At 51.8% G+C, this 23,291-nt stretch overlaps 1 protein-coding gene across 11 annotated transcripts; it reads left to right on the top strand.

Moving 5' to 3' along the window:
* Positions 1–2,332: 2,332 nt before the first annotated feature.
* MGAT1 (alpha-1,3-mannosyl-glycoprotein 2-beta-N-acetylglucosaminyltransferase) lies at positions 2,333–22,613 on the top strand. Of its 11 annotated transcripts, none has more exons than XR_004183942.1 (5): positions 2,818–4,141; positions 12,644–12,762; positions 13,020–14,928; positions 15,778–15,956; positions 17,029–17,535. XR_004183942.1 is itself a non-coding variant. In XM_017960243.2 (3 exons), exon 3 carries the CDS (start codon positions 20,176–20,178, stop codon positions 21,508–21,510), a length of 1,335 nt encoding a protein of 444 aa, XP_017815732.1. In that variant the 5' UTR covers positions 2,333–2,400; positions 3,718–4,141; positions 20,050–20,175; the 3' UTR covers positions 21,511–22,613. The 11 variants fall into 11 exon arrangements, 9 of the variants coding, with proteins under 9 accessions (XP_017815732.1, XP_003900695.1, XP_003900696.1 ...); XR_001904067.3 differs by having other exon boundaries at positions 2,828–4,141; positions 13,020–13,290; XM_017960243.2 differs by lacking the exons at positions 12,644–12,762; positions 13,020–14,928; positions 15,778–15,956; positions 17,029–17,535 and adding exons at positions 2,333–2,400; positions 20,050–22,613 and having other exon boundaries at positions 3,718–4,141.
* The last annotated feature ends 678 nt before the right edge of the window (positions 22,614–23,291 follow it).

Below are 23,291 nucleotides of genomic sequence, written 5' to 3'. Positions count from 1 at the left end.
TGGTCATTAAAAATGCCATAGAAGTGTATTTTTCATAGGCTTATTTCTGGCTGCTGGTGTTACAGGTGGTTTTTGCTTATTTTATCATTTTCTATTTTCCTGTAATTATTGCACATTTTTAATAACAACGTTTTAAAACTGGCAATTATATCGTGAAAAGGACATTAGTAAATTCTGAAGCAACTGAAATTGTAACTGACCATTAATAAATAAACATCATTACATACTAACATTTACCTTAAATAAACTAGATTTCATTTTTCTACTATGGGGGGAAAGACCTAAAATACAAATTGACTCGAATTATAGAAAATAAAGTTACAATTCAGGAATATGTGTCTTTGAACTGTGAAATTTGTACCTGTTATGTGTGTGTATAAAAAATATTTGGAAACATATCCACTGGTTTAAAACAGTGGTTCCTTTCAGCAGGGTGGGATGAGAGGGGGACAGGAGACAATTTTTTGTTTACACAACTCTGTATGACTTGTTATAATAAGCATGAAAAATCGAAGGTCACAAGTAAAAATGGTTATAATTATGAAAATACTTAAAAATATGTAAAGTCTCTATGGTATGATTAGAAATCATAATGCAAAATATGTATACTGTGCTTGTAACTATGTTCATATATTTCCATGTGAGAGAAGCCTGAAGGGGAATACTCCACAATGAAAATAGTTGTTCAAGTTCATTCATTCGTTCCTTTATTCCACAAATGTGTGCTGAGCTGCTACTATGTGCCAGGCAACTGTTGCAGGCACCTGGATACAGCAGGCAATCAAAAGTCAAAAGTGCCTCCACTCAGGGAACTTAAATTCTAGTAGCGGGAGACAGACAATAACATGGTAAACACAGCGAGTATTTTAGGAGGCGGTGAGTGAGTGTCGTGGGAAGAGTGGAGCAGGCCAAGGGAGACTAGCAGTGCTCTGGGTCAGGGCCACGTTTAAATAGGTCGGTCAGGAAAGGCCTCACTGAGGTGACATGGGAGTGAAGATTTGAAAGAGCTGAAGGGGTCAGTCCTGGACACGCCTGGACGGGGGTTTTACAAGTAGACAGCAGCCAGTGCAGAGGCCAGAGGACGCGGACAGCAAGTCAGACAGGTAGGCAACCAGCGGGTTGCCCGGCTCTGCGGCCATTGTAAGGACTTTGGTAAACTGAGGAGCCGCTGTGCAGCGTGGAGCACAGAACCCACAGGATCCCTGCGGCTGCTGCATGGAAACCCAGCGACTGGGAGCGTAGGGAGGGCAGGAGACCGACGTGCTCAGGCGAGGGATGAAGGGGGTGCGGACATGTTGAGGGGCTGCATCCTAGACACAGACTGAAGGTAGCGTCAACAGGATTTCCAGTCAGGGTGTGTCGAGAGTGTGAGAGTGAAGCTGGCTCTTCCGGCTCTGGCCTGAGTAAATGCAGCCGCCATTAATGCTGATGGGAAAGACAGGCGGGCGGAGCGGGTTTGGAGGTGGGCGAAGAAAGGGTCTTACTTTCTTCTTCCTTGGAATAATATATTCCAAGCAATATAATTAAGCAATATATATTTTCTCCTTTAAGAAAATTCCAAATATTATGGTATCATTCCAAATAAAAAAATCATTTCAAGAGTCCTGACGCAGCAACCATTACACTCCCGGTAACGGGAATGTTCAGTCCGTCCGTGCTCCGGAGACATCCCACCGCAGAACACAGGCCGGCAGGCCGGGCCGAGATTCCGGCGTTCGAAAAGCGGGGGCAAAACGGAGGCTGCAAACCCGTGCCCAGTCCTGAAGATTCTCGAAAATGTGGGGAGAGCGCTGCACAGGAACTTCGAAAACGAGAGGCGGCTCCTAGGCTCCAGGGTGCGGGAAAACCGCGGGGCAATTTGGAACTCGGGTCCGACGTCTGAAGGAGCGGAGGCCGCTTCCGAGGAGCCCGGGGCACGCCGGGAACGGCCAGGCCGCCCTCCTCCCGGCAGCCTCGGGGGCCCGGCCACAGGGACCAACAGCACCTGCCGGAGGGCGGGAAGGTCCTGCCTCGTCAAGGGAGGCAGCGAGAAACGGCTGCGATGAACGAAATAAAACCTTCCTCCACTACTGGGACGCAGCTCGCGTCCGAGGAAGCAGAACACACCGGCCGCGGAGCTTTCCGAAAGGCTTCGCGCCGGGACCCGCGACCAGCACCGGCGCCCCCACCCTTTTCGAGAAGCCGGGTCAGGCGGGCCGTGGCGGGGCGACCTTTGGGCGGAGGCAGAGGGCAGGGCTGCCCCGCACAGGTTCCGCCCCCACCTCAGCGTCCTCGCCCCGCCCAAGCCCCGCCCAGCAGCCCAAGGGCCAAACCCCCGCGACGCATGCGTGCTGCTTCCGCGCGCCTCCACCTGCCGTGCGCTTCCGCCTCTGGCCAGGCTCTTCTGCCCCTCCCCCTCCTGTACGGCCGCCACTCTGCGCCCGGCTTCGTTCTCACAACCTGGTTCTGCCCACACCTGCCCTTCAGCCTTGTGAACAGTGGCTGTCGAACAATCTCAGGCCCTGCAGACCCACCTCCCTCGCTCCCGTGGTGGCGGTGGTGAAGGGCTGGGGACGTGGGGTAGAAAAATGGGCGGGATGTGGGAGGCCGCGGTGCCGGGGCCCACTTCCGGAGGACGGGCGGAAGTGGCTGCGGTGGATGGTGGGAGGGGGAAGGAGTGCGAGGGGAGGGCCAGGCCGCTGGGGGTCGAGGGGGTGGGGCCTGGGCCGGCGCTGGGGATCGGGCCTGGGGCCTGGATTGCTACCCGGGCGGGCCGCGGCTCTTAGCCGAGGCGGGGCGGGCGGGAACCAGGTAACGAGCCGGCTCAGTTAGGGCGAGGGTCGTCCGCAGGGCGGCCGGGTGGGGGTCGGAGTCCAGGGAGGGTCGCAGTGTCACCCCCTTCTCCTGTGAACTCGGGGCACGGGGTTCCGGGGGAAGGGTGGGAGGAGTTACATTGTTGGAGGGGGTGGAGGTCGTGTGGACGCCACGCCCCTACAGGAAGGAAAGGAGAGTGTGTGTGTCTGTGTGGGGATGTGTGTTTAGGAATAAACTTGGAGGGGATGGGGCGACATCCGGGCTGAGAAACAGGAACACTGTGGGGCTGCTGCAAGCAGGACTTGGGCCTTAAACATTCCAGGAGAGTGTTCTCGGGAGTAGCCCCGGGAAGGACTTTAACAGAGGTTGGGAATTATATCTCTGGCACAGTTTTGCAAGCGGAGGGGGAGCTTAGTTGAAGGAAAAGGAGCAAAGAATGCATGTAGAAGATGCCAGCATCTCGGTCTGGAAAGGATTCATTAGTTTAGTTGAAGAGGGCTGGTGGATTAAAACACTTAGCACCCTAAGAAGCTTGGGAGATTCGATTATTATGTTGGGCTTTAGACAGGCGGGCAGGAGAAAGGGCATTCTCTTCTCGATTTCTTAGAAGACAGTCTCCGGTTACTTTCTGTGGCGAGAATGGGTACGACCCATCTTTTATCCTGAATCGCGTATATGTTCATACATATATAATGTTTATATTATATGTGTTTGTATATAAACACACTATTGAGGTGACTGTGTTCTGGCGTGCGATACGTGAGTTAAGTAGGTGCTTTGTATAACCTTGCGGAGTGTTTAAAGTTTTTTGATGATAGAATCTAGTATGCACTCTTAGGTGGGGAGTGGAAACTAGAAGGTTTTAGGACTCTATTTGGGTATGTGCTAGATTAGAGAGTGTTATAATGTTGAAATGTTCTGCAGGTTAACACGAAAATCTGCCACCTGGGCCATGCCGCTTCTAAGGCCTGTTTCTTATGAGCCTCCGCAGAAGACAGATGGGCCAGTTCTCACAGTGGATAACTTCCCCTGCCTGAGCAAGAGATGGGATAGTATCTGGGATCTGCCCATCACCAGACTCTGAGCTTAATAAGGCAGCTGAATGAAGGGAGGTAACGGACCCCTGAGAGGGGCACTGAAGTCTGCAGTGGGGGGGGAGGGGCCTGGACACACCCCTTCCCCCCCAGACTCCTCCCCGTCAGGGTCAGCTCAGCCATGGACTTTGGACCTGGATAAGAAGAGAGAAGCTGCACTTTGGTGGATCTGATTTGGGATTCTCAGTTTTGAAAATGGAGTGCTGAATGGGGGTTTGATGATCTCCTGGGGAGCAACTGAGACAAGAGGAAAGGTAAGGCTCCTGTCTCATTTCCCATTTAATGTCTTACTGCGCGTGTGCAGAAGTTGTTGAGCGGGCGAGTTTGCAGAGGCTATTATTCCGGCAATCTTATCCAGATGGGTGCACTGGAAGCTACACCTCTCCATTACTCTGTCCGGGTGTAGACCTGTTCCCCATCTGTCCTTATCCAGGCTGGATGAGTGACTTGTAAGGGATTGTGAGCAATGGCAATTGAGAGGTTTGGCCAAGGAGAACATGAAAATAATTCAGGCTTCCGAAGGGAGGTTGGATTAGATTACCTTTAAAGGCCCTTCCAACGCTGAGATAATAGGATTCCAAGTCAGTCTGGGTTAAGACTGGAATGGATTACCTAGGAGAGGCAGCTGCTCTGTTTTGGGGAGCTAACTGAAAAGGACTGCTGGTGGGAGGAGAAGGCGGGAATGGTCTAGATCACCTCCTAAATTGTCTCTCTTCCTCTTTCTATAACAGGAGCTTAGCCCATGAAAGCTCAGGAAAAGACCAGAGGAACAGAACACAGGTTTGGGAATCAGGAAGGAGTACTTGTGTTCTAGCTTTGACTTTTTTAGTCAGTGTGCAACCCTACACAGGCCATGTTCTCTTCACCTACAAAATGGGGAACACTGACTTTCCAGGTCCCTTACAAGTTGTTACAAGGAGCAAATGAAACAATGAAGGATTCTGAAAAGTGTCCAGGGCCATGTACATAGGAAACAATAACATCGATGTTGCTACATGTGCCGTAACAACTCTGAATCAGGAGTTCTCTTTTCTTGTTGAAATACGTGCTGGCAGAAGCCTAAGAAGATGTCCTTAGTTAAAAGCCTGAGTTTGTTTCATCATCTTGTTGTTAAGCAGTACTTGGGATCATCAAGTTGTAGAACAGGCGAATGGATCCAAGGAGAACTTGGATTGAAGATTCTTGCGGATACTCCATTGGTCCTTGTGGCTCTGCAGTCCAATTTCAGTGTGCCCATTTGAGGTAGCTGATTAAAGAGGGGGTGGAGGGATGCCTAAGCCTGGAGGGCAAGTGTCTGACTAGGAATTGGTACTGCATTTCTTGGAGTGAATGGTGGTCTTTGCCTTCCTGTGCCATATCCTCGTTATCTTTCCAGCTCTTTAAGATGACGTTGTTTTCCAGACTGACATCTTTTTGCCCTTTGTATTTTCTCAGGCTGTATTCCCACTAAAAGCAGCTCTGTTTGTCTTTGTCTTCTCACTTCCTGTCTGCTCCCTCCCTCAATTCCAGTTTACCTGTGCCAAGATGCCTGCTTTTCCCAGTGACCACACACAGCAGAAAGGAGAGGTGGAGCACAGTGTTGGGAATTTGGAGAGACAGTAGGATGTGGTGGCCTGGGCAAAGGGCAGGAAGCCTGGCTTCTGGCAGTCTCTGCCTCTCCCTAGCTCAGTAACACCCAGGCCTCACGTGTTCCTTGAGGATGGATGCCAGTGAGGTCATCTGCAAACTGAAAATCCTGTACTTATGCCTTACTTTCCATGTTAAATTTTTTTCTTCCACCGCCTGCCCCAATCTTTCCTTTTTTGCCACAGGAGTTTTCCTCACTCCCGCCAGCGGCCTGAGCGGTGGGCGGTGGCCTGGGTGGAGCTGCTGCTCCGAAGCTGTTCTTTCTCCTCTGATTTGATGCCTGGGGCAGCCCCTTTGAAGCCAGGCTGCTCCTTTATAAGGTGTGGGTCTCAAAGTGGGTATGCCACCTTCCCCAGCTTCACCCAGCACATTTCTGGTGTCGGTCTTTGTTTAGACACGGGTCACAGTGGTCCCTCAGGGACATGTGATGCCACGGTGCCTCCTCAGCCGTCTCTGGGATCCCAGGTACCAGGGAGTTGTGTATTTGCGTAGTGCTTCCATCGTGTCATCCATCAATCTGTTTTGTCCCGTTTCCCTCACCACTTTGTTGTGAGGAAAACACAGCAGGGATTCTTTTCCCAGTTTGAGGGGAAGCTACGGAAGCCCTGAGTGGGAAGGGTTTGCCTAAGGGTAGAGTGGTCGGCACTGAAATCACCTCCCAGGGCTGTGCTGTTTCCACAGCATCTGACCTGACAAGGGCCATCTGGGTCCTGCAGACCTCCAGGGAGAGAAGCTCTGTACCCGCCAGACAGCCTCTCTGGTGGAACATTTCCTCCTTAGAGTGAGCAAGCTTTCCTCTCCCTGACCTTCTCACCCTCCGCCCTCCACCTGACCCTCCATGAGACAGGCCTTTCAAGACAACCGTTGGCTTTTTCACAGGGGCACCAGGATGCCAGGGCATGGCACTCAGCAGGTGTCAGGCTACTTAGCCAAGAGCAGTGATAGACTTCACCAGACTGTGTGTGTGTGTATTTCTTTTTTTTCTTTTTCTTTTTTTTTTTTTTTGAGACGGAGTCTTGCTCTGTTGCCAGGCTGGAGTGCAGTGGTGCGATCTCAGCTTGCTACAACCTCCACCTCCCAGGTTCAAGCTATTCCCCTGCCTCAGCCTCCCAAGTAGCTGGGACTACAGGCATGTGCCACCATGCCTGGCGAATTTTTTGTATTTTTAGTAGAGACAGGGTTTCACCGTGTTGGTCAGGATGGTCTCCATCTCCTGACCTCGTGATCTGTCCGCCTTGGCCTCCCAAAGTGCTGGGATTACAAGCATGAGCCACGGTGCCCGGCCGTGTGTGTATTTTAACTCAATTATTTATATCCTTCTTTATTCCAAAAGGAATTGGAGGTGGCTAACCAAAAGTTACATTTCACAGACATTGTTTAGTGATTATTATGTTAATCTTTCCTCTTTGACCTGGATGAGATGAATTTCTGGGTCTCCATTGTGGGGTGAGGGAGAATGGCAAACAGAGAGATTGGGAGGCAGGGAGAAGGGAAACAAAACACTGATTTTAAACATTTGCTTTTACTTTTTTTTTTTTGAGATGGAATCTCACTCTGTCACCCAGGCTGGAGTTCAATGGCATGGTCTCTGCTCACTGCAACCTCCGCCTCCCAGGTTCAAGTAATTCTCCTGCCCCAGCCTCCTGAGTATCTGGAATTACAGGTGCACGCCACCACACCTGGCTAATTTTTGTATTTTTAGTAGAGATGGTGTTTCACTATGTTGGCCAGGCTGGTCTCGAACTCCTGACCTCGTGATCCGCCTGCCTTGGCCTCCCAAAATGCTGGGATTATAGGCATGAGCCACCGCACCTGGCCTGCTTTTACTTTTACTGATGTTTTCAAGCCAACATATGTTTTAATTTAAGGGCATGAATTCTTTCCAAATTGTAAAAAATGTCAGGGATCTTGGGCATGGTTTATGGGAGGGCAATTTCCTGGAGCAGTTTTCACTTCCTTTTCATCCTTTCAGTTCTTTTTTGTTGGTGGTGGAGTGGGCAGAAGAGTATTGTTCCTCCTAATTCTGGTTTAATCCTGTGACTGTTTATCCTCCTGTTTTTTCTTTTTGCACATAATCCAATCCCAGGCCCACCCCCAGAATCCTGGGCCCTTGTTGCTATCCTTCTTACCCCCAATCACTGCTCCCCATGTAACCTCTATCAAGAGTTCAGAGCCTCTTTTCAAACCCAGGTCAGTTTGGCACTCATTTACCCTGGTTTCTTGCCTCTCAGACCAAGTGCTTTCTTTTGCCTCCATCACGCCCATTCTGATTCTCTAACCAGGCCCTTTCTTTTTGAGATGGTCTCTTGCAGTCCGGGAATTTCTCCTTTTGAATTTTCCTGTGAGCCTTGGGATTTAAACAAAGGGTGGTAGAGAGGGGGTGTGCGTTACAGTGCACAAACAGCCCTCATACTGTTTCCCCTTCACCTGCCTTAGATGGAGAAGTATCAGGGTTAGTGGTGGGAATCTGACATCTCATGGGCTGATCTTCCCCCACCTTTCAGCACCCCCTGATGTCTGTCCTTTCTCCTGGAAGGTGATTTTGGCTCCTCATGTCTTGGATCTACAAAACAGTGTTGCCTAGCCTTTTCACTTTTAGGAAACATAATTGTTTTTTCCTTTACGCCTGACACCTAGTGTGAGTGTGCAGAGCCCCCAGGCCCCTGACTCTTGTTCATTAGAGAAACATAAGGCAGAGGTGACAGACAACTGGCCTCTGACTGGCACACCCTCCTGGGCTCGAGGCTCCTGCCACAGTGCACACAGTCAGCTAAAGTGGAGGCTACGGGCTTCCTGCACACTGCACACGGCGGGCCTCGATGGGCCTGCTCTTCTCCTGCTCCTCCTCCAGGTCTGGGCTCTGGCCACTTCCACGGAGGCTTCAGGGCAGTGCCTGAGAGGACACAGAGCCCTCTTAGAACACTGGCGCTGGAGGATGTGTGCGAGGGTGGATGGGGGGCGCGCAAGAGTGCCCCATCTAAAACCTGGCCATGCTCCCCACCGGGTCTTGTGGCTTCCGGCACGTTGGCATTTACCCTGAGCCTCAAACTAGTTATCTGTAGAATGGGGATGATAACGCCCACCCCGCAGAGCTCCTGAGGCTTGAAGGAGAGCCCGAGGGAGGGGTTGGCCCCTGAGGCCTCTCACTATGCCTGGCAACCCTTTAGCAGTTTTGATTTAGGTCCTCGCCTCCACGCAGGGGCCTGCAGGGTACGCCCGGCCCTTTGTTTCTCTAGAACCCTGCACGATTCGTGGTTTCATGTAGAAACAAGTTAGTGAGCAGTCAGTCAGTAACCACAGGCCTCAGAGTTCCGGGCTGCTGCGTGCTCTGGCACACGGGGGAGGGGTTGATGTCAGGGGCGTGGGTCCTGATCATATGGCAGGAGCCCTTCTAGGGGAAGTCAGCTACCCAGCAGCCAGTAGCCCTCGGCTGTCCACCCTCACTGCCTGGGGTCCCATGGTGAGAGTGGGCATCCAGCTTCTGCAGAGGGCCAGGCCGGACGGAGCTGGGGAGGGAGTGGGGCTGGCTCCTGGCTTGCACCGGCCTCGTGGAATCCAGGCCTCAGACCTGATCGCTGGCGAAACAGGCTCTATGCGCCGGAGCCCCTGGTCTTCTGCCTCTCTCCTCCTCCTGGCCAGACTTTGCTCCTGGCTCAGCCACAGGTATTTGCTATGGAAAAGCTGCCCCTCCCGCCCCTCGGTGGGCCTGGGTCCACCTCCACCTCCTCTTCAGTTCCGCACCTTCCTCCCCTTTAAAACACCAGCCAGGCGCAGACCGGTTCTGGGCTTTTCCATGGTGCTCCCGCCAAAGCTTGTGACCGAGTCCTTCCCGCCTAGGGCTGGTGGGCCTACCCTGCTGACAGGTCTCTCTCTGCTTTCTTTACTTAGAACTAACGCTCTCATTCCCCACCCACAAAGGAAAAACAAAAGGGAAGAAGCCACAGCTGGCCCTGACTTGCTTTGGCACAGGTGTTTTTCCCCGGCCCCGCGTCGGGCACCCTGGTTCCTCTTCTGCCCTTGCCCCACGCGCCCTGGGGCCCCCACCCAGGCTCCCTCAGCCTCCCCTGGGTTGGGGCGGGGGCACCGGCTCCCAGCCCTTGGCCTGGGGTTTGGTGAACGCCTTTCCTGGACCGCGGGCCCACTTGAGGCTCCAGGCAGGGCGGCTGCGCTGGGGGGCCGAGGGCAGGGGTGGGGTCGGGCGTCCACCCTCAGGGTTGCGCCAGGGAGCAGGAAAGCCGACTCCCGAAGTTGGGGGCCTGGGAAAACTTGGGCCCTGGGTTGCCTGAGAAGCGGCGGGGAAAGGAGGCGGGCCAGGAGGAGGGGGCCGCGGACGCCGGCCGGGGGGCGGGACGCGGAGGGCGGTCGGTCCCGCCCGTCAGTCCGCCCCGCCCCGCCCCGCCTGCCGGGGAAGGGCCACGTTGCCCGCCCGGGCCGTCCGGCCCCGGCGCGCCGCAGGAAGGGCTGGCGAGTCGAAAGGCGAGGCGGCCGCGGCAGCGCCTGGGCACCGGGCTCGCTCCCTGCGCCCCCGGGCGGGCCAAGTTCGGGGCCAGGACGTTGGGAGGCCCGAGTGAGTAGCGGTCCGGGGACGGAGGTCTGACCGGGGGAGGCCTCGCGGGCGGCGAGAGGGAGCCCCAGGGACGTCGGGTCGCCCGAAAGCCCCGTGCCCGTGAGCGCTGGCGAGAGGGCGCTTGGCTGGGGAGCGGCGCGGGCCGACCCGGTCCCAGCTGCGCCTTAGTCCTTCCCGAGCCGGGAGGGTGGAACTCCGCGTCTGCTTTCGGAATCCCGGGCCTCCAGCTGTTGGAGGGAGGGAGGGCTCCGCGGACTGGGGAGGATGTTGTGAAACTCGGCCAGGGCGTCCGTGGGTGCGGGGCAGGGAGGGGGTGGGAGTGCCCGGAGGGTTTGCGGAGCGAGACTGGGGAGGTGGCCTTTCCCCCAACCTCACTCCAGCATCCTTTCCCCAAGTTAACAGAGGTGGATTCTCCTCGGCAGAAAGGAAATGTTGACTCAGTGTTGAAAAATATGTATAATAAATTGGCAAGAAAACTTTTCTGCCTACCTGTTTGCTAACGTGTGTGGAGTAGAGAGCCCCGGGATGTGCAGTGCCCGCGTCTGGTAAACTCTAGTAGAGGGACTGTGGCTGGCCGGCTCTGTCTCCCGCAAGGCTGAAGCTTCACTTTGGTTAACCCTTGCTGCTGTAGCGGGTCTACTGTTTTGTTTTAGAACATCACTGGCTGAGAAGTTGTCCAACTTTATTTTCCGTCTTTTACAATATTTTTTCAGGCCATGTAGCCTTTGCTCTTACATGCTCACATCATCCAGGGTCTGCCTTCCATCAGGAATCACTGGGTCCTGGTCCTTCCCAATTCCGGGGACCATTGAGCTCACCCATATCCCTGCTTCTGTGTCTTATTCTCACTGTTAAAAGCACTGCAGTGTGTCTGACCTCAGTGGCCTGTGTAACAAGGGAAACTCATTACTGTTTGGGGCATTAGGGAAATTGTCACTATCCTCAGTATCCAGGCACTGGTACCTTGTGATGAACCAAATCAACCCGTCACCTTGTAGATGAGAGAACTAAGGTACGAATGGGTCAAGTGACTTGTCCAAAGTTGCCTTGCTTGCTGGCTGGATCGCCTGAATCCCAGGCCTCATGCCTTTTGTGGCACTTGTATTTAGCTCTTCTTTTCCAGGATGAATAACCTGTATCCTTTCCCTCCTAGGTCTTATTCTCTAAACCCTTGAATTATTTAGTGTATCTTCTCTGACTACCTTTCTTTTTTTTTTTCCGTCCTGAAATTATGGGCATGGTACATGATGCAGGAGTCCAGCCAAGGTCTAAGAATGAACTTGAAAGTAGTTCAGTTAGATTTCCATTATCTGTGACATGTCTATATTTTCTGGAATTTTTACGTAGTGCTTTTTAACATTAAGCAAAGCAGAGATAGAAGGGAAAATCTGTTACCATTTCTTCCACTTCTATACTTAATTTTAAAGCTAAATATAACTTCTCTCTTATTGCTCATGATTGGAAGTTGACTGTCTGGTGTTCACTTGCTGTTCAAGAAACGTTTTTTGCCAGATAAAGGAAATAGGCTGGAGAATACCATGGCATCAGAGTGTTAGAAAGGCTCTCACAGCTCCTAGGCTGTCCTTCAAATGATTCAGAAACTGAGTGAGCCCCGTAGGGGTGGGTAGCACCCACCCAGAGCCGCCTGGGTTTTGGCCGAAGGGTTTGGTACTGAAAAGACACACTTCTCATCTCCCAGCCTGGTGTCTTTGTACTTGGTGGTGTGGATTGGCTGTGTCACTTCCCTAAAGGAGTTGTGAAAACTCTAGAAAATGGAAGTCAGTTCTGAGCCTGTGCCTTGCATGCCAGTCTCATAATGATATCGTTAGGAACTCAGGTCAGGATCAAGGACAGTTGTTCTACTTAAAAAGGAAGGTGTAGCAGATTGTATTTTCCCTAAAGGGCCTCACCCGTAAGTATCCCCTTCCACATGGAGTTATCGTTTGACATTGTCCGCTTCCCACCCAGTGGTGGGGTTTGTGATTCTCTCCCCGTGAATGTGGATAGGAACTTGTGGTTCCCTTGACCAGTGAGTAAGACAGACCTGATCCAAGGCTGAATCAGGAGCAGGATACAGCTTCACCTGGCTTGCTCGCTTTCTTGGAACACTCACCTTTGGCATGCAGCCACCACTTCCAGTACATTTCCAGGCCACATAGAGGGGTTCTAGCGAGCACCCCTGCCAGTAATGTCTCAGCGGCTGCCAACATCATCCTACAGACATGTGAGAGACCTGAGAGCCTCCAGGGGAGTCTAGCCTTCAACTTTTGAGTCTTTCAGCAAGGCCTCAGGCATGGTAGAGCAGACACATCCCTCCCCTCTGTGCTGCACTGGCCACATTTCTGACCAATAAAAACTGTGAGAAAGAGTAAGTGATAACTGTTGTTTTAAGCCACTGAAGATCGAGGTAATTTATTATGCAGGAGTAGATATCTAATAAGGAAGGGGGCATGAGTGGAGACAGGGCCTCAGTGTTTGGACTTTGAACTGAGCACGGAGGACAGGGAGGACTCTTGCCCTGCTTGTCAAGATTATCTAGATTCTGTTTTTCTCATCGCTTCAGGTACTGCTGGCTGCATAATGAATCACCCCAGAACTTAGTGGCTTACAGCAACAGAATCATTTCATTAACGTCTCAGCTATGTGGTTCTTGCTTGTGGTCTTTCACACGGTTGCAGTCAGGTATGGCTGGGGCTGGGATAATCTGGAGGGCCGTCTCCTGTGTCTAGCAGTTGATGCTGGCTGTCAGCTGGGACCTTAGCTGGGGCTGTCAGTTGGAATACCTAGAGGGGTCCTGTCCGTGTAGCGGGGTCCTGTCCGTGTAGCGGGGTCCTGTCCGTGTAGCAGGGCCCTAGGATTAAGCATCTTAAGAGGACCAGGTGGAAACTACTGCCTTTTATGAGTTAGTCTCCAAGTCACATAGCATCTCTTCTTCCCAGAACCAAAGGGAGGGAGCACAGACCCTCCGCTCTGGAGCCAGGACTGTCTTTGTCACTTGTAAGAAGAGCGTATGGAATGGGATATGTACGGTCATCTTTGGAAAATGTAACGCTTCACGCTCTTGCTGCTGCTTTGACCATCTTTCTCCCTGGTTTCGCTAATAGTGTGAGCAGTCTTCCATCTAGCCACTTGAACCTCACGCATGTGCCAAGCACTGTGACGGGCACAGAAGTCAGAGTCTTCTTTCCTAAGGAGGAAGGTGGGAGTCAGGTGCGTGTGACCACAGATTCTGTTATGGTGTGGAGAGAGTGCTATGGGAGTGTAGCCACAGGGAGGCCTGGCTCTGTCTGCGATGTTGCAGAAGGAGTCACCTGAAGTGGCCTGAAAGGATGTGTGGGCGGCTGGCAGGGGGTGCCATGGGCCAGATTTCAGGGTGAGGGGCCAGCTGGAGCAAAGACCCAGCAGTGTCCAGGTTTGCTTATTGGGGAAAAAGCATCCTGCTGAGGCCAGAGTGCAGGGTCCCTGGGGTGGGTGGTGGGAGGTCAGGTTGAAAAGGGATGTTTGAGCCAGTCTGTAAGAAGGGCTTTGTATGTCATCATAATGAGTTTGAGTTTTATTTGGTGGGCTGTGCAGCCTCTGATGGCTTTAAGGCAAGTTCATATGACCAGACGTGCTTGTCAGGAGGGATGCACTGTTGCTCTTGGGAGGGTTTGTGAGAGGGAAGCAGGATGAGTGACAGGTAGACCAGCCAGGAAACTACATCAAGAGTCCAGACTTAAGGCAGTCCTTCCTATGAAGGAGTGAGTTCAGGTTAACGGGCTGGAGGGTTTGACATGGGCTGCTAGCAGTCAGTGAGTAACTTTGTACTTCCATTCTCACAGTTTTGAAGTTTTTGGGCCTAGACGTATTTCAGAATTCAGAATTTTTGGGGTTTTGAAAAGGTGATCTGGTGAATTTACTCTGTAGTGGAAGATCAGAAGCAGCACAGCATAAGCCACCATGTTTATTTCTGTAGCAAAATGTATGAATAACCACAGCAGGAGAGATAAAAGACTATAAATAGCCCCATATTAGATCAGATCAGATTTTAGCAAATGAGCTTGGATGAGGCTTTACTGCCAATTGAGTTTAGAAAACTTCTGTTTTTTAGTGCTTCTTGGATTTGGCAGTTGCAGTTGAGGAACTGTGGATGTGTTTAGATCCCAGGCACGTCTGCTGAATGTTGAGGGCCCTAGCACAGCGGCTTGGTGGTGCTGGTGGAGCCAATCCCTGTCTTCATGTAGCCTGCAGCTGAGGGGACTTGAGAGAAATCGAGCAGGTGGTTGCGCTCATTGCTGTTGGTGAAGGGTAGGTGGACCTTATGTGGTCCCAGGCGTGAAGGAAGGCATCTTGGCAGAGACACGACAGAGTGTGCCAGGTGAAGAAGATAGGGAAGAGCAGAGCTGGCTCAAGGGCACATGCACAGACCCCAAGGGTAGGGGTTGGCCATTGGGGTGCCCGATGGGAGTGTGGTAGAGTGGAACAAAGAGAATGGGGAGAAAGGAGTGAAGTAACTGGCCAGTATTTACGTGGTCATGCCGGGCACTGTTCTAAACACCTAACATGGCTTATCTCATCTGATCTTCACAGCAACCCAGTTTGAGTCTCAGAAATGTGACAAAACGTAGGGTGACGCCTCTGGGCTGTCTGGCTTGCCTTTGTTACTGCTGCACTCTCCTGATGGTGGCCTGAGCAGACCTGAGCAGTGCTTCCTGGAGGAGCAGGTCACCGCTGCTGGCCAGGGTCTGGGTTTGACCGTCCTTTTGGGCACAGCCAGCTGTGAGAGAGTGTGTGACTCCTGGTTCATGTGTGTGCACACAGCACTAACTTCCAGGCAGAGCTGAGGATCGTATCCCAGGAATTACATGGGTAAACAGTAGGAAAATAGCACTGGGGCCCAGGATGAGCCTATGTGAAGAAGCAGGTGGGCTAGAAATAGGGGTGTCATGTACTCTTACAGCAAGAGGAGCAAGTTTGAAGCACAGGGTTGTGGGCTGGAGAACAACGGTCCAAGCACTAAAGTGGAGGCCAGGGCTGGGCTGGGGCAGCTTTTCCTGTGGGCTCTCCAGCCACTGCAGATGTGTGCAGATTTGCTAAGTAAAAACCCAGTCAGAAGATTGCTTTGACCTGCATGACTTAGAAGGGTGGGGCAGGAGGTCCTAAGTGTCAGGTAGTGGGTGTGGGCCACAAATTCTAATGTTTGGAGAAGAGTAAAAAGTCATCTAAAGGGTGCAGAAGTCGTCTGGAGGGTCCCATGAGGCTTTGCCATAAGGGCTTGCAGGTCGTTGATAAGTCAGGGACGGGCTATCCCTCTAGCCCCCTTTTTTATTTCTTTTTCTGGGATGGAGTCTTGCTCTGTCATCCAGGCTAAAAGGCAGTGGCGCCATCTCAGCCCACTGCAACCTCCGCCTCCCAGGTTCAAGGGATTCTCCTGTCTCAGCCTTCCAAGTAGCTGGGATTACAGGCGCACACCACCACACCCAGCTAATTTTTGTATTTTTATTTTAGTAGAGATGGGGTTTTGCCATGTTGGCCAGGCTCCTGACCTCAGGTGATCTGCCTGCCTCAGCCTCCCAAAGCTCTGGGATTACAGGCTTGAGCCACTGAGCCCAGTGTGGCCCCGCCCTTCTAAGCCATGCAGAGCAGCACTTCGGTGAATAGAGTTCAGTCCCTCTTCTCCATCCCCATCCTGTTATATAAAGTCTTTTTCTTGCACAGTCATTTAGGAGGCGAGAAGTTGGGAGACAGGGAATCCTGGCCATCAGATTGGAGGGAAGTTCCAACATGGACAACATCCTGAAGGGAGAGCAAAGAAGAAACTGAAACTCTGCTGGGCACCGTGGCTCACACCTGTAATCCCCGCACTTTGGGAGGCTGAGGAGGGTGGATCACTTGAGGTCAGAGTTTGACACCAGCCTGGCCAACATGGTGAAACCCCGTCTCTCTTAAAAATACAAAAAGTAGCTGGGCATGGTGGCAGGCGCCTGTAATCCCAGCTACTCGGGAGGCTGAGGCAAGAAAGTCACTTGAGCTTGGGAGGCAGAGGTTGCAATGACCTGAGATGATCATGCCACTGTACTCCAGCCTGGGCAACAGACAGATCGAGACTCTGTCTCAAAAAAAAAAAAAAAAAAAAAAAAAAAGAGATAAACTGAAACTCTTCTGTGCATCACTCTTTTCTTCCACATAAAGTTTCTTAAAAATCAAATATGGGGATATGGCCCACAGCTCTGAGTAGCTTCATCCATGTGTGTGGCCCCAGCTGGGCACAGCGGTGAGGCCAACTGAAACAGTGTTTGCCTGAATTCCTCCGCCACTTGATGACATGTGTCTAATTGATCTGTAGTGTGTGAGCCCTGACGTAATAGGAATTTAATTGCACAGGTACGTGGAAATGGACTTGAGGTTTCTGAGAAGAAGACAAGTGGTGGTGAATGCTGGCAGGGGCTGGGGAAATCTCCCAGAGGAGACAGAACCAGGTCTTTTAGATTTCCAGAAAATCAGCCCTTTAAGCCAGATTCAAGCTGGATTTATGATTCGTGAGCCCCTGTGATTAGCTCTGGAGGCCCAAGGGTTTCACCCAGATTAGAGAGGCTGAGGCAGAGGTGATCAAGTAGAGCTGTGGTGTAAGAGGGGTGACTGGCAGAGCTGTCGGTAAGAGGGTGACTGGGCATTGCCGTGGTGAGGGGTGACTGGCAGAGCTGTCAGTGTAAGAGGGTGACTGGCAGAGCTGTCGGTGTAAGAGGGTGACTGGCAGAGCTGTCGGTGTAAGAGGGTGCATGCCTGAAGCTTCCAGGTGTGAAGGGTAGATCAGAGGCAGGACAGTCAAGGAGTTATGGTCTGGAAGGGCAGCTGGCTGGGAATTGAGGAGTGTTTCAGATCCTTTCCAGTAGTGTGGTCTGGTAGAGCTTGGAGGGTGGGTGGGACCATGCCTTTTTCTCACTGGTTTGTGTCCTGATTCCTTCCCAGAGCCTGGCAGAGAGCAGGTGTGTGATGCATGTTGTCAGGTGACTGACAGAGGAATTCAGGGCGAACAGATCATCTCAATTTGCCTTGCTGACGTGCCCAGCTGGGGCGACACTGATGGATGAAGCTATTCAGAGCTATGGGCAATGTCTACATATTTGACTGTCAAGAAACTTCATGTGGAAATAGCTTCAAACTTACACAAATTGCAAGAAAAAAAATAGTATAAGGATACTCGTACATACTGTCTTTACTCAGATTCACTTGTTAATATTTTGCTCCATTTGCTCTCCCTCTCTATGTATGCAGTATATTTTTGTTCTGAACCATTTAAGAAGTTGCATCCATTCTAAGAATTGGAATTAATCAGTTATCACTGATACTTTAACCTACTGTCCATATTCCAACTTTGTCATTTTACCCAATAATGTCTTTTTTAAAAAAGTTTTTTGAGGTTTCATTGACATACAATTGATATAAATATGTGCAATAAACTGCATATAAAGTGTACAATTTGATGTTTTGACAAATATATGTGTGTGTGTATATATATACCTATAAAAGTATCACCACAATCAAGATAATAAACATATCCACCTTTCCAGAAGTTTCCTAAAGCCCCTGTGTAGTAACTACGCCACTGCCCTTCTCTGCCTCCATCCCCAGGCAACAACTGATCTGCTTTCTGTCATATAGATTAGTTTCTATTTTCTGCAGTTTTATGTCAATGGAATCATAGTGTATGTGTTCTTTTTTATTTTTCCCAAAAAGACCCATATTGTGTATTTATTTGGAGATTGTGTTGTGTATGTCAGTGATTTATTCAGGTTTTTTTGCTGGATATTATTCCATTCTATGAGTAAACCACAATTTGTTTATCTGTATTTCCCTGTTGATGGGCCTTTGGGTTATTTCCAGTTTTGAGTGATTATGAATAAAGTTATTATAAACATTCCTGTATAGGTTTTTATATGGATATGGCTGAAAGTAGAAAGGAAGTGTGGCATGCAGGAGAGATAGTAGAAAGGAAGTGTGGCATGCAGGAGAGACAGTAGAAAGGAAGTGGGGCAGGCAGGAGAGACAGTAGAAAGGAAGTGGGGCAGGCAGGAGAGACAGTAGAAAGGAAGTGGGGCAGGCAGGAGAGACAGTAGAAAGGAAGTGGGGCATGCAAGAGAGACTGGGCTTGGTTATAACAGCCTGTTATCCCTGGGGAACTAGCTCACTCACCAGAGGACATTATGAGGGCTCTGCCCTGGCCCCCTTGTGATCCAAACACCTACCACTAGACCCCACCTCCAGCACCACCACACTGGGGGTCAAATTCCAGCATGTGTTTCAGAGAACAAACCATATTCAAGCTATATAGCGTAGCTACATAATTATTATAACACTATTAATAAGACCATCTTGGCCTTGGGAATTTTAAGTAGCACCTTTATTACATATTATATTTCTTTGTGTATTGACTCTGTTTCTGGAGCTTAAATTCTGTTTCACTGGCTGGTCTGTTTGTTTATGTACCAGTACCACACAGTTGTAATTACGGAGGTTTTGTAGTATGTGATATATGTGTGTGTGTGTATATATATTTATAATTTTTTTGAGACAGAGCCTCACTGTCTTGCCCAGGCTGGAGTGCAGTGGCACAGTCCAATCACGGCTCATTACAGCCTCAGCTTCCCAGACTTGGGTGATTCCATCTCAGCCTGCTAAGTAGCTGGGACCGCAGGTGCATGCCACCATGCCCAGCTTTTTTTTTTTTTTTTTTTTTTTTTGATTATTTATTGTAGAGACAGAGTCTCTCTGTGCTGCCCAGGCTATTCTTGAACTCCTGGGCTCAAGTGATCCTACTGCATTGGCCTCCCAACATGCTGGGATTGCAGGTGGGAGCTACTGCACCTGGCCAATATGCAGCATTTTAATATCTGGTAGGGCTAAGTCCCTCCTCACCTGGCCAGTGTGCAGCATTTTAATATCTGGTAGAGCTAAGTCCCTCCTCACCTGGCCAGTGTACAGTATTTTAGTATCTGGTAGGGCTAAGTCCCTCCTCACAGCTTATTTTTACTGTTTTCCTAGTTGTTCATGTGAACTTTATTGTCAGTTCGTCTAGTTCCATAAAAAGGTATTTTTATTGGGATTTTTGATGATGCTGAGATGTCCTGACCAAGAACAAGGGATGTTCAAATGTTCTTTTGTGTCTTTCAGGAATGATAGTTTTGTTCACATACGTTTTGAATGTTTAAGTTTATTTAAGTTTATTTCTAAATATTCTCTCATTTCTCTGGCTTTTGTAAGTAGGGTTTTCTCATGCATGTTTTCTTCTCATGAGTTATTTGTGGATATAAAGGCTATCCATTTGTGTATGTTGATTTTTATATTTCATTACCTTGCTCAGTTCATTGATAGTTTGGTTTAGTTTGTTACTGATTTTCTTAGAGTTTTCCAGGCATATTCTCACAAGTAAAGATAATAGAAATAGCTCGCTTCTTTTCCACTTCTGCTTTGAATTGTTTTTTTCTTGGTTCATTTGCATTGACTGCTTCCTCCAGCAAAACGTTAAATAACCCTGGAGATGATGGGCAGCTTCATTTTGCTCCTGACATTCGTGGGGTGCCCCTGGTGCTTCCCTGTTAGGTGAGGGATTAATTTTAGCCCTGAGGCGTGATATTTGATTTTAAAAATCAGTAATCTTGGGGCAGTTGGGTTAGAGGAATGGTAGGCGGATGCTCTCACTCCTTGCTCCTCCCTCCTCCTTCCCCGCTGGAGGGAAATGAGTTCCGACAGGTGGAAAGAGAGGAGTTAGGATTCTTTTTCTCTCTCCCTCTACCAGCATCACATTCTACCTCTCCCTCAAGAACATGTTGCTGAGAGTCAGCATATATGTAGACTCCGCAGAGAGCTCTGGAATCTGGCCCTCCTCCACCCTCACGCTTGGCCTTTTCCTGCCCCCCACATTCCTCTACCTGTGGGGTGTGGAGCCACACGCCTTTGTGTGACGGTTTGTTTTCTCTCTCCTGTCTTTAGGTGCATGGCTGCTTGCTAATCCCATAGTCCAGAGGAAGCATCCCCCGGACTGCAGGCAAGGGAGCCGGGCAAGCCGCGGGCAGCCTTGAACCCTCCGCTTGCCTGCCCTCCCCGGTGGGGGCCAGGATGCTGAAGAAGCAGTCTGCAGGGCTTGTGCTGTGGGGCGCTATCCTCTTTGTGGCCTGGAATGCCCTGCTGCTCCTTTTCTTCTGGACACGCCCAGCACCTGGCAGGCCACCCTCAGTCAGTGCTCTCGATGACCCTGCCAGCCTCACGCGGGAAGTGATTCGCCTGGCCCAAGACGCCGAGGTGGAGCTGGAGCGGCAGCGTGGGCTGCTGCAGCAGATCGGGGATGCCCTGTGGAGCCAGCGGGGGAGGGTGCCCACAGCGGGCCCTCCCGCCCAGCCGCACGTGCCTGTGACCCCAGCGCCAGCGGTGATTCCCATCCTGGTCATCGCCTGTGACCGCAGCACTGTTCGGCGCTGCCTGGACAAGCTGCTGCACTACCGGCCCTCGGCTGAGCGCTTCCCCATCATCGTCAGCCAGGACTGTGGGCACGAGGAGACGGCGCAGGCCATCGCCTCCTACGGCAGCGCGGTCACGCACATCCGGCAGCCCGACCTGAGCAGCATCGCGGTGCCGCCGGACCACCGCAAGTTCCAGGGCTACTACAAGATCGCGCGGCACTACCGCTGGGCGCTGGGCCAGGTCTTCCACCAGTTTCGCTTCCCCGCGGCCGTGGTGGTGGAGGATGACCTGGAGGTGGCCCCGGACTTCTTCGAGTACTTCCAGGCCACCTATCCGCTGCTGAAGGCCGACCCCTCGCTCTGGTGCGTCTCGGCCTGGAATGACAACGGCAAGGAGCAGATGGTGGACTCCGGCAAGCCCGAGCTGCTCTACCGCACCGACTTCTTCCCTGGCCTGGGCTGGCTGCTGCTGGCCGAGCTCTGGGCCGAGCTGGAGCCCAAGTGGCCGAAGGCCTTCTGGGACGACTGGATGCGCCGGCCGGAGCAGCGGAAGGGGCGGGCCTGCATACGCCCCGAAATCTCCAGAACGATGACCTTTGGCCGCAAGGGTGTGAGCCACGGGCAGTTCTTTGACCAGCACCTCAAGTTCATCAAGCTGAACCAGCAGTTTGTGCACTTCACCCAGCTGGACCTGTCCTACCTGCAGCGGGAGGCCTATGACCGGGACTTCCTCGCCCGCGTCTACGCGGCTCCGCAGCTGCAGGTGGAGAAAGTGAGGACCAATGATCGCAAGGAGCTGGGGGAGGTGCGGGTGCAGTATACCGGCAGGGACAGCTTCAAGGCCTTCGCCAAGGCTCTGGGTGTCATGGATGACCTTAAGTCGGGGGTTCCGAGAGCTGGTTACCGGGGTATTGTCACCTTCCAGTTCCGGGGCCGCCGTGTCCACCTGGCGCCCCCGCCGACGTGGGAGGGCTACGATCCTAGCTGGAATTAGCCTGTCCTTCGTGGGCCCCTCCTTACCACATCATGAGCTGAGGTGGGACCACAGTCCCCAGGCTGCATCGGCCTGCCTGTGTTTCCCTCTTAGGTGCATTTATCTTTTTGATTTTTCCGAGTGGCATTTAAGTGCACAAATGATAACGTGAGGATGATTCTCCCGTTCTCAAGGGAGTCAGATCAGGGGAACTATTTTAGGGTGTGTTGTGGGGTATTAAGCAGGAAACCACTGTGTGGTAGGGGGACACTGGGCTTGTTGAGGCCAGAAATGTCCACGTCCTGAGTTTTCTCCTGGAGCATGTGCGGAGAGTTTGGCAACGTTTGCCCTCTTGACCAGACCCTTCTCCCTGACGTGGCTTTTCCAGCCAGGGCATGAGCCCTCCTTCTATACCTGTTCCCTTTCCCCCAGTGGGGGCTGGGTTATGGGAGAAGGGGACATATTTGTGGCCAAAATGATACTAACCAAAGGGGCTGCCTTGTCAGGGTCTGGTGGAGTTGGTGGGTCACTGGGGCTCACTGCCTCGTCCTTCTCACCTGTCTCTGACCCCCACTCAGCCCTTCTCTCCCTGCAGCCTAGCAGTTTATGGTTCTGAGATGGAAAGTTGAAGGGGGCAAGCAAGACCTCTCCTCAGCCTATGCCCAGCTGTCAGGGGAGAGGTGCAGGGAGGAAGGCCTTGTGCTGGGACAACCGCTCTCTTGCCTTACCTCAGACAGGGACTGTGCCCTGACCCCTCCTTTCTGAAAATCAGTCCCCTCCCTGTTGCTCTAGGAGGCTCCTGCTGACTTGGTAGAAGACAGAATTTGATCCGCGTGTCCCTTTTTCCTCTGGGGTTTGGCGCACAGGCTCCTCCCTGCAGGCTGTGGCTCTGGTGGCCTCTCAGCATGAGGTGGAGCAGTGACCAGGACGCCTCTGGCCCAGTGCTGCCCAGCCTCCCTGCCCACTCCCAGGCGCCCCATGTCCTCACAGGCCAGGATGCCATGGCAGGGTGGAGAGGACTTGGTGGATTTTTGCTTCTTGCCTGACCTCAGTTTCATGAAAGAAAGTGGAAGCTACAGAATTATTTTCTAAAATAAAGTAAAGGCTGAATTGTCTGAAAAATATTTGTGTGTGTGTGTCCTGGAAAAGGAGGTGACAGGCGGGGGAAGAAAGGAAAAGGGAGAATGAAGAGTTAAGGAGAGGGCTAGATGGGTGGGAGGAAGCAAAGTTGAGGAAGGAAAGTGGATGAGTGGGAGAGAAGAGCCAGCGACAGCCCAGGGGATGGGGGCCAGGGGGGAAAGGAAGTGCAGGCCACAAGGTAGAGAGGACCCCCAAGCCGTGCTCCTGCTGATCATCCTGTAGAGCCAGGAGGCCGCAGCAGGAAAGCTGGTGAGTGTCTCCTGCTTCTGCCTCCTGCTGGCTGGGCAGGCCTGGTCTGGGGAAGAACCAGGTCCTCTGATGAGGGTGGTCCCTGAGAGGTGCTTTGTGCCTCTGCTGGCCCAGGCAGTGCTTACTGAGTGCCCTTTATCACCTGCCGGCGAGCCTCAGGGTGCACAGCTGATACCAGGGTTGGCCTCACAGTGACGCTTGGACTCCCAAACGCAACCCCGGTGAGAGTGCCTGTTTTGCTAACACCCAGAACACATAAGCAGACAAAACTGTTACCTATGCATATCACATGCAACATTCTGAGAGTTTCTGTTCTCCACTAATTCATTTAAAAGAACAAAACATGGCCGGGCGCAGTGGCTCTAATCCCAGCACTTTGGGAGGCTGAGGTGGATGGATCACGAAATCAGGCG

This window comes from Papio anubis, chromosome 5 (assembly GCF_008728515.1).
Source record: "Papio anubis isolate 15944 chromosome 5, Panubis1.0, whole genome shotgun sequence".
Lineage (NCBI taxonomy): Eukaryota > Metazoa > Chordata > Mammalia > Primates > Cercopithecidae > Papio > Papio anubis.
The sequence above is the reverse complement of the archived record's forward strand: the minus strand, read 5'-3'. Positions and strand labels throughout refer to the sequence as shown.

Bases quoted from the DNA above. Each gene is read 5' to 3' on its own strand.
- MGAT1 (XM_017960243.2), top strand. From the start codon at position 20,176: ATGCTGAAGAAGCAGTCTGCAGGGCTTGTGCTGTGGGGCGCTATCCTC.